The following is a 17,252-nucleotide window of genomic DNA, read 5'->3' as shown; positions in this document are numbered from 1 at the left end:
GGCAGGAAGATCACTTGAGCCTGGGAGGTTGAGCCTGAAGTGAACTATGATTGCACCACTGCACTCCAGCTTGGAAAATACAATGAGACCCAGTCTCTTTTTTATTTTTTTTATTTAAAAAAAAAAATTAAGGAAAATGCAGGTATGTCATGAATATGTGAAATACGTGTAGATTCCATTGTGTGTGTTTATCAACCGTTTATGTGATCAGTAAGGCTTCCCGTCAACCGTAGGCTATTAGTAGTTAAGTTTTGAGGGAGTCAGAAATTGTATGTGGATTTTCGACTGTTCGGGGGCACCCCTAACTCCAATGTTGTTCAAGGGTCAACTGTAGTTCATTCATTCTGACTTTGTTGGCATTGCTTCTGTTTTCACTGTTTGCTCTACCGAAAATCTGATGGGGGCAGTGCCTATTGACCTCATATGCTTGGAAACTTGACTAGTAAACATCTTTTGGATCAAACACTTGAATGTTGAGCATGTGGCTGGGGAAGGGCCAGAGCTGCCATGCCTGCTCTCCTCCTCACGGTGGGAGCACCAGCCCAAGCCCTGGGGCTCTACATGAGAGGTGATGGGAACAGCTGAGCCATAGGGCAGGTGCCCGGAGATGCAGCTTTGAACAGGCATAGCTGCTGGGGAGGAGGTTGCTGGGCACTTCCGCACACATGTAAAGCTGTGCATCCTCCCTGGGGATGTGTTAGGTGAGATGGGGACAAGGCTTGATACCTTTCCTTACCATCCTATGCATTTGGGTTTTCCAGCACTGGGACCCTGTTGCTTGCATTTTAGTCAGTCCCTGCTGAGACCTTTGAGAGATGAGCTGTGGGATGCTGAGGCAGAGGGATGCCAGAGATGTCAGAGCTGAGCTGTGGAGGATCAGGCAGGAGGAGTAGGCATTTCCCAGGTCAGCCAAGGTTGGGAGGCTGCCCCAGGCAGGGGGCAGGAGGAGCAGAGGAGATCCCACAGCTCCCAGGAAGCTCTGTCTTCACGAGCTCGGGCTCATCTGGTTCACCCTATTTGTCCTGCACCCTCTAGAGCCAAGGCTGGCTGGGAGCCAGGGATACAAGGTGACCCCAACATCTCTGATCCTGCTCTCCTGGAATTCCCAGAAAAGCTGGGAGGCTTTGGAAAGGCCACTTTGACGGAAGGACAAGCGTTGTATTTGAGGCCTGGATTCAGGGGAAGAAGGAGCTGCAGAACGCTGGCAAGCCAGGCGTCCTCAGAGGGGTTTGACTGTGGTTCTCAAGGCTGGGGTTTCTTCTTCAAAGGCAGCCTAGAGTTTGGCCTTGTAGGCCATCAGCCTCTTTTTAACACTGGTCCCTTTTGACTGAGCTTTTCAGACTGATTCTGTGGAGGACAGGGACTGTGTCTAATAGTATCTGTTTCTCCAAGTCTGTGGCTGGCAATAGTGGAGTCTTAATAAATGATTTTTGAGAGAATGAATCATGGGGTTAATGAGTAAAGCATTACAGAACACGAGAAACCTTTTAAGCCCCTATGTGTTGACAGCAAGAGGTAGAGAGACATTTGCTGTGAAATCCTTAACTTTTGGTTCAGAAAATTGATGTTCTAAGGTTTTGTGTATCATGACACTATTCCATTTCAAGCGTACCATTTGAGGCATAATTTACTGCTTTCTACATATTATTTGAATATAGGGAAATCAGTTGGATGTTAAAGGCAGGTTGGCATTCTGTTTAGAATAACCTGATGATAAGCAGAAATCTAGCTTTTCCTGCCATTTTGATTTTTTTTCCAAAGACATTTATTGTACAGTGGGTTTCAAATTATTCTGCAGACAAAAGGTATCATTTTGATGGTGTTTTCCAGCCTAGTTGGCTTCCTTGTGTAAGCACCTTGCTTGATGATATGCAGGGGAAGCTTCCACGGCAGGGTCCTGCCTGTCCATGGAGGAAACATCTTCTCCACTCCCTCCTGCACACGGCCACTGCCTGCACCCGGCGTCCTGGGTTGGGAGTATGTGGGAGGCCAGTAGAGCCGTGGACCTGGCTTTGCCCATCACCAAGGCTCCTGGGGAGAACAGCCCAAAATGCACCTCCCGGGACAGGGGAATGTCTGTCTCTGACACATATGGCAGGAGCAGCTTTGGGTCATCCTTGGGTTGTGATCATGGACCGATTTAGAGGAAAATGACATTCAGGGGCGAAGAAAGGCAGATAAACTCCATGTATCTCAGTGTTTTTTCATTTGTTGAGAAAACAGCAGGAAAAGGAAAACCTTTTAAACCCCATTAATGACACATATTTGGAAGTGTAAATGAATCCTATAAGGTGACATCCCTGAACTAGCGTGTTGGGTGAGATTGCCTCTTTTGTAATGGAAGGAGACGCTGAGGGAGACAACAGCGACGGAGACTCCGGCTAGCCACGCTCACACTGTGTTCAGAATGGGGATTTTCCTTCCCTGTTGTGTACCTCGCATTTTGAGAAGAGAAGACAAACCTTACACCAGGTCGGCATCACCAGTAACAGGAATCCCTCTCCCTTTGAAGGCAGTGATGGCCAGCGACTTTGCGGTGCCGAAATTCCAATACCTGGAGAGGCTCTTGATTCTTCACGGGCATTGGTGCTACTCCCGACTTGCCAACATGGTGCTGTACTTCTTCTACAAAAACGCAGTAGGTATTGGATACCTGTCTAGAGCTTTGGGATTGGAAGGTTCGGTTCTTAGGACCATCGCCTGAATGAGGCGAAGGAGGATGGAGCAGATGGGAGGCCATGGACAATCTGCTCCATCCTCCTTCGCCTGTGTGAGTGTCCCCTGTCCTGAGCTGGCTCTGCGCTCTGTAGCCTCAGAGTCTAATTCAGGGGCATGAGAGCAGCTGCATCTCTATGGAGAGGTGGTGGAAACAGGTAGATAACACTAGCAAGTCCACTGATGGCTGCAGAGTGAGAAGGGGCGTAATTACGCAGCTAGCAGTTTGCACAGGGGCACATAGCTGGTAAACCTTCAAGGCTGCATTCACCCCAGGCCACCCAGTCCTTCTCCCAGGCTCCTAACCACTCTCTCCATGGGTTTCTCAGGAGCATGCTGCTGAAATATCCCCAAACAGGAGTCCTCTTACCAGCATTTTCTCTAGAGTAGACAGGGAAAATCCAATGATAAGTGTGCTTTGTGGTCTGGCATCAGAATAAGGGAACTTAGCCTCACTCTGATTCCCATACTGAATGGCCTCTGTTGGGACACACCCACACCAGGACAGGCGACAGGCGGCAAGCCCCCAGGTCAGGGAGGCTCAGACCCGGCAGGAAGGGGTTGCCCATCGGGCCTTCCCACCCTCTCCCACCTCCCAGGCTTGCAGAGCAGACGCACCCCTCTTGGATGAGCTCAGTCTGTAGCTGAATTGACCCTGCTGTAAAGTCACACCCAGGGCAGATTGGCTGCAGACATTTCTGTCTCTCTGGGGGCTCTGCAAACAGCCTGGTCATTTCATGTGGATCTTCACGTTGGACTCTTAGTTCCTTCTTCACTGCTTCTTTCGCAGATGGGCACCTCCATAACCCTGCAGGATGGACCACATGGCCGCCTCAGAGTTCTGCCCCATTTGTAAGAGATTTCTAGATATTTTACTGAGGAGTTGCTAGGCTGCTGCTGCTTTTGGCTGAATGTACAAACAAAGAGACAAAATAAACTCTTAGGATAAGTGATCTTCCAAGGTAGTCCCATAAATCTACCTGGCTAAACACCAGAACTCCAGTGTCAAGATTATCCTGTACTCTTCTGAAAAAAATAAAATAAAATAAAAGGTGTCTTCTTTTTCCAGTTCCATATAAAAACTCTCCAGTTAGCTAGCTGTAAACTGTCATTGGTTGTTCATGCTCTTTTTATTTTTATTTTTTGAGACAGAGTGTCACTATTGTCTCCCAGGCTGGAGTGCAGTGGCACCATCATAGCTCACTGCAGCCTCAACTTCCTGGGCTCAAGTGATCTTCCAGCCTCAGCCTCCCAAGCAGCTGGGACTACAGGTGTGTGCCACCACGCCCATCTAATTTTTTATTTATTTATTTTGTAGAGACAGGGTCTCACTTTGTTGCTCAGGCTGGTTCTCCATGTTCTTAATTGTTTTTCTGGAGGCTACACCTGCCTTTCTTTTCCCAACCTCTCTTTCCCTGTCACACCCACCCCCTTCATTTTTCGGAGCATCTTCTAGCAAATGCATACAGCTGCTCAGATCCAGTCAGGGCGTGTTTAACTTGATAGGTTTCGTCCCAGACATTAATTCAGATTAGGCTGTGCCTGGGACTATCCGAGGAGGGCTGTGTCACACCACTCCTGGGCTTGCCAGCTCATACCTCCTTTCTCCCAGCCCTGGCATTGAATCCCCAAAGCTTGGAGACCTCAAGTGCACAGTTGTAAGCCTAAAGGGTCTCAGCTCTGGAAGGAGTGGAGGGATGAATGGGGGTGGGCAGGGCAGAATCCAAGCCCCATTTCTGTCACTTGTTAGCTGTGAGATCTTGAGCATGTTAATTCCTTCTTTGGATTTTTTTTAAGGCAGGGTCTGATTCTGTTGCCCAGGCTAGAGTGCAGTGGCGCCACTATAGCTTACTGTATCCTCAAACTCCTAGGCTCAGCCAGTCTCCCTGCCTCAGCCTCCTGAGTAGCTGGGACTACAGGCCACCATGCCCAGCTAATTTTTTCTATTTTGTAGAGACGGGGTGTCGCTATGTTGCCCAGGCTGGTGTCAAACTCCTGGCCTCAAGCTGTCATCCCATCTCTGCCTCCCAAAGTGTGGTATTATAGGCATGAACCACCATGTCCAGTCTTCTTTTAAATCTTAAAAAAACAAAACAAAGCCTGTGAGTTGAGCCAGCTAATCCCTAATTCCCAGTTAAAATGTCTCAGATCGAAGGGAGGGCAAGAATGATGTAGGCCAAATCATTAAACATTTCAGGTGCAAACAAAGGCCCTAGTGGCCACCTGGAATGGGCACAGCCTCCTGCCTGCTGCGATGAGTCCCTCCCCATTGAAGGGTGCGGAAAGGAGAAGAGGACGCCTGTTTTTATTCCACAAAAATGCCAGGCCTGTGTTAGCAAGCATTAATCTACATGAGGAGTTCAAGGATAATCACTCTGCCTCCTAAAATGAGAAATTCATTAGTTTTAGGAATAAGGTGGCCTTTCTTTCCAATGAAAAGCAGAGAAGAAAGGTTTCCATAGCAACAGTGGTTTGGGATGAAAGCTTTTTGGTACTATAGGAAAAAAATCTCAATTATCTGAGTACTTATCTTCTCTTTCTCTTGACTGTATTTGCTACTGATGACTCACTAGGCCAAGCCAGTAGGGGTGAGTGAGCGAGAGCCAGCCGTAGGAGTGAGGAAGGGAAGAAAGTCAATGAATAAAAACCAAATGTTCGTTTTCAGCATGTAGGGAAAGGCTGCATATTAAGACATTTAAATCATAGTCTGACACAGGACTTGGAGGCTATGTGGCATGGTGGGTTATTTCAACATAAGCTATCATTTCTTATGATCTTCACAAGTCACTTTCAGGTCAAGAAGCCAAAAGCTCAGGGAGGTGAAATGACTGAGTCAGGGTCAAAAGGGTAGATAGTTGCAGCTCCAGAACCAAACCCAGGCCTTGCAGTGCCTAGCAGAAAATGTCTGTCTAGCATCAGAGTTCCCTGCTGGGACTGTGCCTGCCCTCCAAGTCAAGACCCATCACAGTTGAACAAGTTGGGTTCCTTACTCACACCGTGACCTCAGCCAAGTCATTTGATGTCTTGGAACTTCAAGTTCCCTCTCTGTATGTGGGGTAAGAGCACTTGCCCTGCCTGAGTCCCAAACAAGGGAACTAACGATACCACTCACCACCACACACCATAGGCGAGCACCTATAGCTCTCCAGGGGCTCTGGTGAGTATTCTAAATGCATTGGGTCGCTTCATGCTCACAGCAGCTGCATTGGCTGAGTATCATTGGTATGCCCATGTCATGAGCAAGGAAAGTGAGACTGAAGAGTTCATGCTCTGTGCCCAGCTACATAGCTCATGAGTGTTAGAATGCTTTGCAATCACTAACTGTCGTGCCCACCGTATAAATGCACTCAGGCCGCTGATATTCAGGAATCTAGCAATAGTGAGAAGAGATCTGAACTTGCTCCCACCCCACTGAGCAGGGGCCAGAGGTGGCTGTTCCACCTCCCTGAATCTCACTTTCCTATTCTGCTGAGCCGGGTAGCTGTAGCTATAGGATCAGAGGTGATGCCTCTCCCTCTCCCCCCAGCAGAGGTCCCTGTGGACAATCAGGTCACCGCAGCGATGTTGATGAGGTCATCGGCTTTGCTATTGTACTTTTGTGTGTCCTCCCCTCAGTGGGAGTCAGTCACTGTCCACTGCACCGCCTCAGAGAGTATGCAGGTCACTAAAGAAGAGACAGGAGCAGAGATATAGCCACAGGTAGGCTTTGTCTGGAGTCACAGACAGAGGAGGACCACTAGGGAAGATGCCACAGCTCATACCCAACTGGCCCTCTTGAAATGTGAGCAGCCCTACACCCCTGTGAAACCATGATCTTGTTTTATGTTAATGATCCAGAGCTTGTCAAGCACAAAATCTCGTCCCCACAAGGGCTGCTCCTGGGAATTCCCAATTCCCACTGCCAGTTCTTCTTTCTTAAGGGAGTGAGGAGGGCAAAGGGAAAGAGGAAGAGGGAGAGGCAGAGGCCAGCAGCAGGTCTCATGGTCACGGCTGTCTTTGGAAGAAATCGCTGCCAATACAGTTAATCTTGACGGTGAAACTCTGCAGGCCTGTCAGCTCCCTCGGATGAGAATCCTCAGCATTGGCTGAAGACTCGCCTGTTCCTTTTCTTCCTTTCTTGATTTCAGATGTTCGTGGGCCTCCTGTTTTGGTTCCAGTTTTTCTGTGGCTTCTCTGCATCTGCCATGATTGACCAGTGGTATCTAATCTTCTTTAATCTGCTCTTCTCGTCGCTTCCCCCGCTCGTGACTGGGGTGCTGGACAGGGATGTGCCGGCCAACGTGCTACTGACCAACCCGCAGCTCTACAAGAGTGGCCAGAACATGGAGGTAAAGCTGCCTCCAGTCTCCGCTTTCCACCTCCTGAGCTCTGCCCTCCATGTTCGCTCTTCCAAAGTGCCAGTCCCCCAGCCTCCCTTTAGATGGACACCTTGGACAAACTGAAATTCTAGAATTCACCATTCTAGAGGACGGAGAAAAAGCGCTGCTCTGTGCTTGGCTGCGGTGCATCAAGTGTCATAAGCAAAACTGTACCCCCTCCAAGAGTCTCCAGGAGCCCAAGGAAAGCCCAGAGTCCAAGTCAGGCACAGGGGATCACTGAGGCTGGAGGGGGGATTTTTCTAAAGCAAGGAAGAAAATTTTACTTCTTTTGAATGGGAATGAACAAGAAGACAAACCCATAGGGAAGCCACTGAGCCACTGAAAGAGCAAATAGATTTAAATACATATTGGCATTAATATACCACATAGATTCACACACTGGTGACCAGCTGTTTCTAGCCAGCCATTAAAGTAGACAGTAAGTGCTTTTCTTTGCCTTGAATTATTCCATGTGGGCAAAAAGAACACGCATTCTCATTTCTCCTGCAATAATCCCTAATTCCAGATTCGTTCACTGATGAGTTAACTTCCTCTGGCCACCTCTGTGAATGTTCAGTTCCCACAGAAGCAGGTTGCATGCACGGCGTGCCGGGAGGCGGAGGGCCAGGGAGGGGAGCAGGGCCTCTGCTTGTTATCTGTTGCTTCAGGGGAATTCCCATCCTTGGCCAGGCCTCAGCCTCCTTGGCCACCTGTGGGACAAAGACGCTGGGAGTGTGTCCTGTCCTGTGGAATTAGGTGGCCCACGGGAAGAGCCTAGCCAGCACTTTCCCTATGTGCCCAGCCAGAGCTCCTTCCCCAGTCTGTGTTTCCTGCAGGTCCCGTGCCAGCTGCTCTGGGACTTGGCAGGGTCAAATACACATTTGGTCACCCGGGTAATAGAGACTCTGTTCATCTATATCTAGGTTATTGTCATTTCTGCCCATGGGTATATAGCTGTTTGCTTTTAACATTGGGACACATCCATTGTGTAATTTTAAAAGTGAAGACTCACTCTTAAGAAACATTCTAAGGGACCCACCACCAAGAGAGGCAAAACCTGGTCAAAGTGGAAGGAATAGAAGGGCTCAAACTGAGGGAGAATGCCCGGAATTTCAGGTGCTATTCCTACTTCCTACTTGAGAGACGTGTTCCCTGGGAAGATATGGAAAGCAGTTTCATTTTTTTTTTTTTTTTTTTTGAGACAGGGTCTTGCTCTGTCACCCAGGCTGGAGTGCAGTGGCGCAATCTCGGCTCACTGCAAGCTCCGCCTCCTGGGTTCACGCCATTCTCCTGCCTCAGCCTCCCGAGTAGCTGGGACTACAGGCACCCGCCACCATGCCCGGCTAATTTTTCTGTATGTTTAGTAGAGACAGGGTTTCACCATGTTAGCCAGGATGGTCTCAATCTCCTGACCTTGTGATCCGTCTGCCTCGGCCTCCCAAAGTGCTGGGATTACAGGCGTGAGCCACTGCGCCAGGCTAGTTTCATCTTTTTACTGTGAACCTGGAGCTACTGAAGCTCGTCTTGTTGGTGCAAGTGTTCCCAGTGAGTGACAGCTGCAGATAGTTTTGCTTTTCATCAGGCCTCTGGGGCCTCGCGTCTCCAAAAGTCCTGAGAGAGTGAGTTTTCCTCAGGTGCTTGCCTTGTGCATTAACTTACGTGTAGCATCCTGGGAAACGTCATTCGAGGTGTCAACCTAAATAGCAAACAGAGAGAGGCTCTCTAAAAGAGAATGGTGTTTATTCGGGAATAGGGCATTGCAATGGGAATATGTGTGCTGTAGTAAGCTATGTGCATATTTAGGGAGGTAAAGGAAGACAAATATATTTAAAGGAAAAAATTTCATGATCGTTTTGAGATGCTTTTTCCTTGACTACAAGGATAGACGACAAAGATGGTGCCTGTTTGAGGTTGGACAGACAGTTGCTGGGCACATGTCCTTACAGATATATTTTTCTGTGGGTATGATTATTTTTGTTATCAGGCATTTATGCATGAGAACCCTCCCTTCATGGCCTTTCCCAGCTCTACTCCTCAGGGTAGGTTTTTGTTGTTGTTACTGTTGTTTTTAAGACAACTGACTCCATTTTTATTCTAACTGCTTTCACAGAGGATGCCAATTCTTCACTGTAACATCACTGATTGTTTTTGTGTCCCAGGAATACCGGCCACGAACGTTCTGGTTTAACATGGCCGACGCCGCCTTCCAGAGCCTGGTTTGCTTTTCCATTCCTTACCTGGTAAGTTGGCCCCCAGGTGCAGTTTTTCTTACCAGCTGGATCGGGGACCTACAGATCCAGGACCCCACTGTCTTTCAGGCCTACTATGACTCAAACGTGGACCTGTTTACCTGGGGGACCCCTATCGTGACAATCGCGCTGCTCACCTTCCTGCTCCACCTGGGCTTTGAAACCAAAACCTGGGTAAGAGCCGCCTGCGTGGCCACGTCTCAGAAGAGCACTGATGCCGTGGACCCCACACTTCCCTGCAGATTCATGAGGTCTGGGAGGTCGTTTTGAGTAGACAGGAGACTGCAAAGCTGACCTCAGTGTGATGAGAAGGACAATGACACATTCCCGAGCCCTGTGGTGTGGGGAGCCGCTGCAGCCCGATGCTCGCACTTCCCCGGCCACGCTCATCTCCCTCCCGCCTCTTTCCCGCTTCCACCACCACATTCTCTCCTTTCCCTCCTGTCTTGCCCTCTCGCCCCTGACTCCATCTCACCTCCTGTGCATCTCCCAGGGTGGTCCATGGGTTTCGGAGGCCTCACTGAGCCCCACCGGTTACCCATGTCATAGACCGCAATGTGTCTGAAGGCCTCAGAACCTCACACCTGTTCATTGATGACTGGCACGTTTTTCTGATTGTCATTGTTGTCACTTTTAGGTGGAAATAAAAGCCCTTTCTTTCTCATTCCCCCTCAGACCTGGCTCAACTGGATAACGTGTGGCTTCAGTGTCCTTTTGTTTTTCACCGTGGCTTTGATTTACAATGCATCTTGTGCCACGTGCTATCCTCCATCCAACCCTTACTGGACTATGCAAGCCTTACTGGGTGACCCAGTGTTTTACTTGACTTGCCTGATGACGCCTGTCGCTGCGCTGCTGCCCAGGTGGGTGTCGGAGCGGGATGGTGCCTCTGAGTCCCAAGTGAGCCCAGACGACATTGGCATTGCTTCTGCTCTGTGTGGGTCTCTGGAAGCTCAAAGACACCACCGGCAGGAATATCTAACTTTTTGTTTTAATGTGCTTTTTCTAGATTGTTTTTCAGATCCCTCCAGGGGAGCATTTTCCCCACACAACTTCAGCTGGCACGTCAGTTGACCAGGAAGTCCCCCAGGAGATGCAGTGCTCCCAAAGAGACCTTTACTCAGGGATGCCTCCCGAAGGATTCGGGAACCGAGCACTCATCAGGGAGGACTGTCAAGACCTCTGTGCCCCTGTCCCAGCCTTCTTGGCACACACAGCAGCCGGCCTGCTCCCCGGAGGCCAGCGGGGAGCCCAGCAGAGTGGACATGAGCATGCCATTGAGGGAGCACACCCTGCTGGAGGGGCTGAGCGCACCGGCCCCCATGTCCTCCGCGCCAGGGGAGGCTGTCCTGAGGAGTCCAGGAGGGTGTCCTGAGGAGTCCAAGGTGAGAGCTGCCAGCACCGGCAGGGTGACCCCCCTGTCTTCCCTCTTCAGCCTGCCCACCTTCAGCCTACTCACCTGGATTTCCTCCTGGTCGCTGGTCAGCAGGCTGGGGAGTGTCTTACAGTTCTCCCGGACGGAGCAGCTTGCAGATGGACAAGCGGGACGTGGACTTCCTGTCCAGCCCCACTCAGGCCGATCAGGACTTCAGGGGCCAGACCACAGACTACTTATAGGAGCATCTTCAAGGCGGTCGCAGTGAAAACCTTGAAATGGCCTTTTTAAATATATATAAATAAATGTTAATATTATTTATGTTTATTATTTGCACAGAAGAGTTCTAGGGAGATGTATTTCTAAATGTTTCCCAGGCTAATACAGGAAACGAGAGGTACCAAAAAAGAAAGTTTATTTTTTAAAGTTCTAAGTAGAGTATATTGAAAAGAAAAAGAAAAGCCTTAACATGTATAAAAGTTGATAGAAGAGTGACACTTGAAAAGTGTGTTTAGATTTATTTTTTCATGTCATTTTTAAGAACAAGCAGTATGATTTGTTTTCTTCAACATGTATGACCCTGCTTTCCCTGAGTACAAACGTGCGACTGCTCATAGTTGATGTAGGCAGGTGCAAACACGGGGGAACAATGAGCAGAGATGGCAGAGGGCAGAGCACGTGGCCCCCAGAGGCAGAGTCCCCCACGGGCTTCCAGTCTCACTGACACAGGAGGGCTGCGCTCCACTTTATCCAGATGAGGGAAAGGAAGACCTCATGAAAAATTCACAGTTGAGTGCATCCCAGCATTCTGTTCCGGGCAGGCATTTCAGGAAGACCGCCTTTCAGGTATGACATCCCCGGTGTAGTATTTTGCCTGTTAAATCATAACAAGCAATAAACAACTTTCACTTTGCAAAGACAGTGTGTCCAGTTACCACTGGTGTATGAAATGATTAATACCTGACCTCACAGAGTATGATCTGAGGGCACTTCCATAAGGCAAGTCGTTTTAGAGGCTATGAAGAAAACAGCTGCATGGCACACACCAAAGCTGCTGCACAGCTGGCCACCATGACACCCTGCACCAGGCCATCAGCACCACGTGCCAAGGAGCTCGGCGGTCTTCAGGCATTTTTCTAATGAGCCATTAGTTCTGTCCCTCTAAAAGTAGAAAAGGAAGGGGAGGAAATGATAACAATCCAAGGCAATGATATGGCATGTCATCTTCTGAGCCCTTCTTTCTACTTTGTCAAACAGTTCTTAGTTGCTGGCTCTGCTCAGCACCGGGGCTGTGAAGGGTGTACTCCCCACTGTGTGGGAGGGACCTAGGGCATCTTCGGATGCCTGTCTTCAAGGACAGCAATGCAGAGAGGGCATAGGATCTGAGGACAAAGAAATTCCTCAGCATGGCATATCAGGAAAGCATGGCTCATTCTGCAATGAGTGTGGGCCATTGCAAGTCACAGAAAATGCACCTCATTCCAGTCAAGCAGAAAAGCAGGCACAGGCTCAACGTAGGTCCCAAGAGAGGGTGCCTGGACTCAGCAACTCAGACCTAGGCTTTTCTCCCAGCTTTCAGGGATAGCTTTGTCCTGGGTCTGCCTCTGTTCTTGGGGATGCTTGGCTGATGTCACCCCCAGGACTTATCCATGCATCACTATTCAGAAGAGGCAGAGGGCCCCTCTCTCCACATTCCAAACAGAGTCCTGGATTCCTTAGCCTCACCCTGCATAGCTTGCACAACATCCTCAGAACCATTCACTGGCAAATGGAGGGGAACGTCCTGACTGGGACTCCAAGCTGGAGCTGGGAGAGAGGTCCACTTCCCTCAGAACACCTGAGCTGCTGCATGAGTGGACGTCAGAGGAATCTCGATGCCCTGTTAAATGGGGGAGACAAAGGGGTGGTGGGGGCTTCAGCAGCCAGTGATTTCGGACCAGTGATTTCGGACAGCCGTCCCAACCCTGCCCAGCCTGTTGCCACCTCCTCTGTTCTTGGAACAACGCATAGGAAAAGAATCTCCTTTGGAAGGTGACAGTGCTCCCTGAATTAAGGTAATGGTTGCGAGCACCAAGTACAAGGACTAGACGCATATTTACCTGCGTATCTGAGAACTCCAGATTCCCAGCTTCCAGATGATCCCGCACATACAACCTACCTTCTTTCCAGGGGATGTCTTTCCCCTCTGGAGAGTAGATGCTTGCTGTTGGGAAACGGAAGGACCTTGGCGCTGGCTTCAGGAATATGCATCCCACAGCCAGTTTAGAGAAATAAATGTTCTAAATGGCATTGACAGCTGCTCTTCAGGATGGGGAGTATTATGGAAATCCACAGTAACAATCCATGGCAAGCAACTAAGTTTGATGCCAAAATGAACATAATATGGGGGTGAACTTCATGACTATCTCAGAAAAGCAGTAGGTGAAATAGGTTACCAAACCCCAGTAACAAATCTAAAATAAGTAGGAAGGCTGGCTTCCTCAGGCTTGGCGACAAAATAGCTGGGTTAGTCATTTGACATTGTACAGTGTGCCTAACTCAAAGTCAAAATCAACTAATTCTAAGCTCTTGGAGGTCAGATACTATGTCCTCTTCACTTTGGGTCCCTGGCACCTTGCACAGACCCTAGCAGTTTGAATGCGCTGAGAGAATGTTTAAAGAATCGAAGAATGAGTGGTAATCCTGAAACACTGAAGGCATTCATTCCTGTGATAATCAGAGGTAAAGGACAATTGCTTGCTGTAACCCATTATGATTTAATAATTTCTGTAATTTCTGGCTAATATAACAAGACATGCATTCTTCAAAAGAAGGCATGTGAAGTATAAAGACAGTGGGTTGAAAGTAAAAGGATGCAAAAGGATTTAATATATAAACAATATGTAAAAGAAAGGAGACATAATTATATTAATATCAGACAACATAATTATATTAATATCAGACAACATAGACTTCAGGCCATAAAGAGGGACCTGATAATGATAAAAAGGCCTTCTCAGGACATGAGAATCGCCCAAGTGATATACCCCTAATAACCACAGCTTTAAAATACATGAAACTCAAATTTACAAAAAGGAGAAATAGACAAATCACAAATATACCCAGACTGTCTTTCAGTCATTTATAGAACAGATAGAGAAAAAAGTGGGTGTGGGAGTTAGAGGGACAGGCAATTTCCTTACTTGTGACTAGAAAATGCAGGCCCAGCTGTAAGTGTGCATGGCTGCAAGTGCTTGGATGTAACTACAAGCAGAGCTTCTCCCCTGCACATGGAAGTGGCCCAAGCCAAGCAAGGCCAGGGAGGCGCAGGGAGAGGTGCAGAGTGCAGAGAGGAGCAGGGAGAGAGACTTAGGAGAGGAGTGAGCACAGAGAGGGTCCCAGCTCCCTGACTCATTGGCCAGGAGGCACCTGCCTTCATCGTATCTGTGCCTTCAGTAAGGGGCCGGGACTCAGCTTCGCCCTCCGCCTGCTTTCCTCACATCTCTACTGAAAATGCCCCTATTTGGACCTGTTACCTGGAAGGCACGAAGACTTTCATAAGTATTCACCCTGCCACTGCTGCAGAGCTCATGTCCAGGGGAGCTTCCCACACTCAGGGTGAGGGCACATTTGTGGATCACAAAATCAACTTTGTCACCACCAGCTTTTTGGTCCCTTCCTTTCCCCTCCTCCTCTCCCTCCCCCTTCCCCCCCCCCTTACCCTTCCCCTTTCCTTTCCAACGGGGTCTCACTCTGTTGCCCAGGCTGGAGTGCAGGGGCGTGATCACAGCTCACTGCAGCCTCTACCTCCTGGGCCCACAGGGTCCTCCTGCCTTAGCCTCCCAAGTAGCTGGGACTACAGGCACCCGCCACCATGCCCGGCTAATTTTTGTATTTTTTGTAGAGATGGGCTTTCGCCATGTCGGCCGGGCTGGTCTCAAACTCCGAGGCTCAAGCAATCTGCCTGCCTTAGCCTCCCAAAGTGCTGGGGTTACAGGCATAAGCCAACGCCACCTGACCTTGTTTTTCTTTAATGAAATGATGGCCTTTGGTGGTCTGAGCAAGCTCTGGGGAAGACAGCCTTGTTGCTCCCTCCCTCCCAGCCCCTGGGTTCATCTCACTCAGAAGGGAAGCCATCTCTGGGGCCTCTCAATGGTGTGGCCACTGTTACACAGGCCCTGAGAGCCCCACCCAGAGGACCTTCCTGTTGCAACTCCTTTTTGATCTCAACCTAGCCTGTTCTCACACAACATCAACCTGGTGTCTTACTGAATGAATCCCTTCTCATGTTTGTATTTAAAAGCACTAAAATACTTTCGAAGTACCGGACCTTAGTTTATACCTAACCTGGGGCAAGTGTTTTGGAACAACAGAAGTGACAAGTGTGTTTACAGGACCCTTAGAATGGTACTGCTGTTCTCTGGTCCTCATTAATCAAACCACAGCTGGAGGCCTTCGCTGGAAAGCGTACGACATGGCTCAGACTCCGGATGGCACAAACCAACACCTCCTGAGCCAGGCCCAGGCTCAGGCCCAACCAGTACACGATGTGCCTCCAACTTTGCCGGGAGACCATCCGCGGCTTCCAAAATTCCCCGAGCAGCGCGCCCACACCCACGGCCATCCAGCCAGGGCAGACTTCGGCCGGCTCTTAACATTTTCTTCCTAATGAGGAATTTTCAGCATCCTCAGTTCTTGTTTAAAATGGCACACAAAGCCCAGGTTGTTCCCTGAACTGCAAACCTGTCTGCTTTTCACCTTTTCCCAGCCTCTCTGGCTGGAGGGAGACAGCAACCCGGGTGAGACTGGGGAGGCCCCGGGCCGCGGGCTGTCCTCCCATTTATCTTCCAGCTTTCAGCACAGCTGCCTTCTCTAATGCCACAGGCAGATTCATGCTTTACTGCAGAAAGTGGTATTTCCTAGCTCATAATTTAATTATTTTAGAAAAGGCTATCTTTTTAGTTTTACAGATGTTAACTTTGCATCTCAAAGTTAAATGACAAAAAAATAATAAATAATGTAAGACAGACCAGCTGCCCGGCAAATAATCCAGAGAGAAATGCAAAAATGTTCTGGACAGCCAGGGCTGACCCATCTATGCTTTCAGAATGAAGCTGTGAAGTTTCTTTTTATTTATTTATTATTCCCGAAGCTATAAATTTTAAAGAGGCCTGGCCAGGGACACAGTCACTAGATAAAACAAAGAAGGGGATCCTGACTAGCTGGGCCGTCTGAGTTAACCAGTCATTTATTATCAATAGCAGTCCCTAGGCTGGGAAGACAGCAGAGGTGTGTAGACAGGTAGTGCCAAGTGTCTTTCTCATCCTGAATCTCCTTTGTCCAAGCTCAAGGCCTGTGATGAAGACTCACTCTCAGGCCTTTGAGGTACAAGAGGCTGCCCTGGTTATTCTGTTTGGAAAACACTTCCAGAGCCCTGACCCCACAGTGCATGGGTGACTCTGCCTCATCACCCAGCAGGCCTGAGGGGACCTGGGCGAGCTTCCTCTTTGCCCTCCAACCCTGCAGGGGCATCAGGGCACCACCAAACTCATGCCTACAATGCACTTTGATGGAGAGCGTCCCGGGCTGGGGACACACACCAAGGCTTGCCATCATGTTCTTTTCATCAGTGTAACAGCAGTAACTGTCCAGGGACACGCAACCTCCTTGTCTCCCATCACACTCTGTGGCCCAAACACAGCACAGCTGGAGCGGGAAATATCCACTAAGTGAATGCCCATCACTGCTACACACTCACAGCTGTCTCCCTCGGCACCTGCACACGCAGGTGGCCAGGACGGCTCTGGACAGGTGGGGCACTGAGGCAGCCCAGCCAGGCTGCCAAGACAGGGCTAAGAAGCCCAGTGGAAATTGTGTATTTCACCAAAGACTCCCAGAGAGAAGCATTGCCATCACCTCCCTTCTTCAAATGCAAAGAAAAAAAAACTCAATAGTTTGTTGGTCTCGGGACTTTTGGGCATGGCAGTCTCAAAAATGAGCCAAAGCAGGCAAGAAAGGGCGTGCAAGGCCTTCTCTGGGTGACAGTGACGAAGGATGAGTCCTTCAGAACGCTCTACTCTGGAAGCCTGGCCCGCTGCAGAGCAACATCTCCATCACTTGGAAGGCCAACGTCGCCCCCCAGCTGTCGGGTCGAGTTCATGCTTGTGAAAGTCCTATGTGTGTGGCCACACATTTGAGGACACATTAGAGTAGTTTGAAACTGAAGAGAGCAAATTGCAGAATGAGGACAGTTCTGACAAAAATGTACCTCCTTTCCAGCTGATGTAGCTGAAAGCCATTGGCTGCTGCACAGGAGCAGCAGTTGTATAAGACAGACACCCAGGAAGCCCTACCTCTCCTCGACGCTTGTTTGAAATTTCTGCCAAGGAGTGTCCATGACAATGGGTAGCAGGGGCCTCCTCCGCCCCTGCCCAGCGCATAGGGGGAGTCCAGCAGGTTTTGCCTGAGCTACCCTGCCCAACTGGAGTGGGCTGCTCCTGTAAAACCCACCCTCCACATTGGAATGAGATTCCAGTTCATCCTCACGGCTGACCACTGGAGCGGGCAGCCCATCCT

The 17,252-nt window shown here is 49.4% G+C and overlaps 1 protein-coding gene across 2 annotated transcripts in view; it reads left to right on the top strand.

Moving 5' to 3' along the window:
* The window catches only part of ATP10A (ATPase phospholipid transporting 10A (putative)), a 191,587-nt gene extending 179,969 nt beyond the window's left edge, over positions 1-11,618 (top strand). Inside the window, exons 17-22 of one of the 2 annotated variants that reach the window (XM_063640219.1) lie at positions 2,345-2,638; positions 6,843-7,043; positions 9,233-9,313; positions 9,392-9,496; positions 9,998-10,185; positions 10,332-11,618. In XM_063640219.1, the coding sequence (XP_063496289.1) occupies positions 2,345-2,638; positions 6,843-7,043; positions 9,233-9,313; positions 9,392-9,496; positions 9,998-10,185; positions 10,332-10,965 (1,503 nt within the window). In that variant the 3' untranslated portion in view covers positions 10,966-11,618. The remainder of the gene's footprint in view (positions 1-2,344; positions 2,639-6,842; positions 7,044-9,232; positions 9,314-9,391; positions 9,497-9,997; positions 10,186-10,331) is intronic. The other variant, XM_055278452.2, reaches the window with a different exon arrangement.
* The last annotated feature ends 5,634 nt before the right edge of the window (positions 11,619-17,252 follow it).

This window comes from Symphalangus syndactylus, chromosome 5, assembly GCF_028878055.3.
Source record: "Symphalangus syndactylus isolate Jambi chromosome 5, NHGRI_mSymSyn1-v2.1_pri, whole genome shotgun sequence".
In the NCBI taxonomy this organism is placed as follows: Eukaryota; Metazoa; Chordata; class Mammalia; order Primates; family Hylobatidae; genus Symphalangus; species Symphalangus syndactylus.
This window is presented reverse-complemented; position numbering and strand designations above follow the sequence as displayed.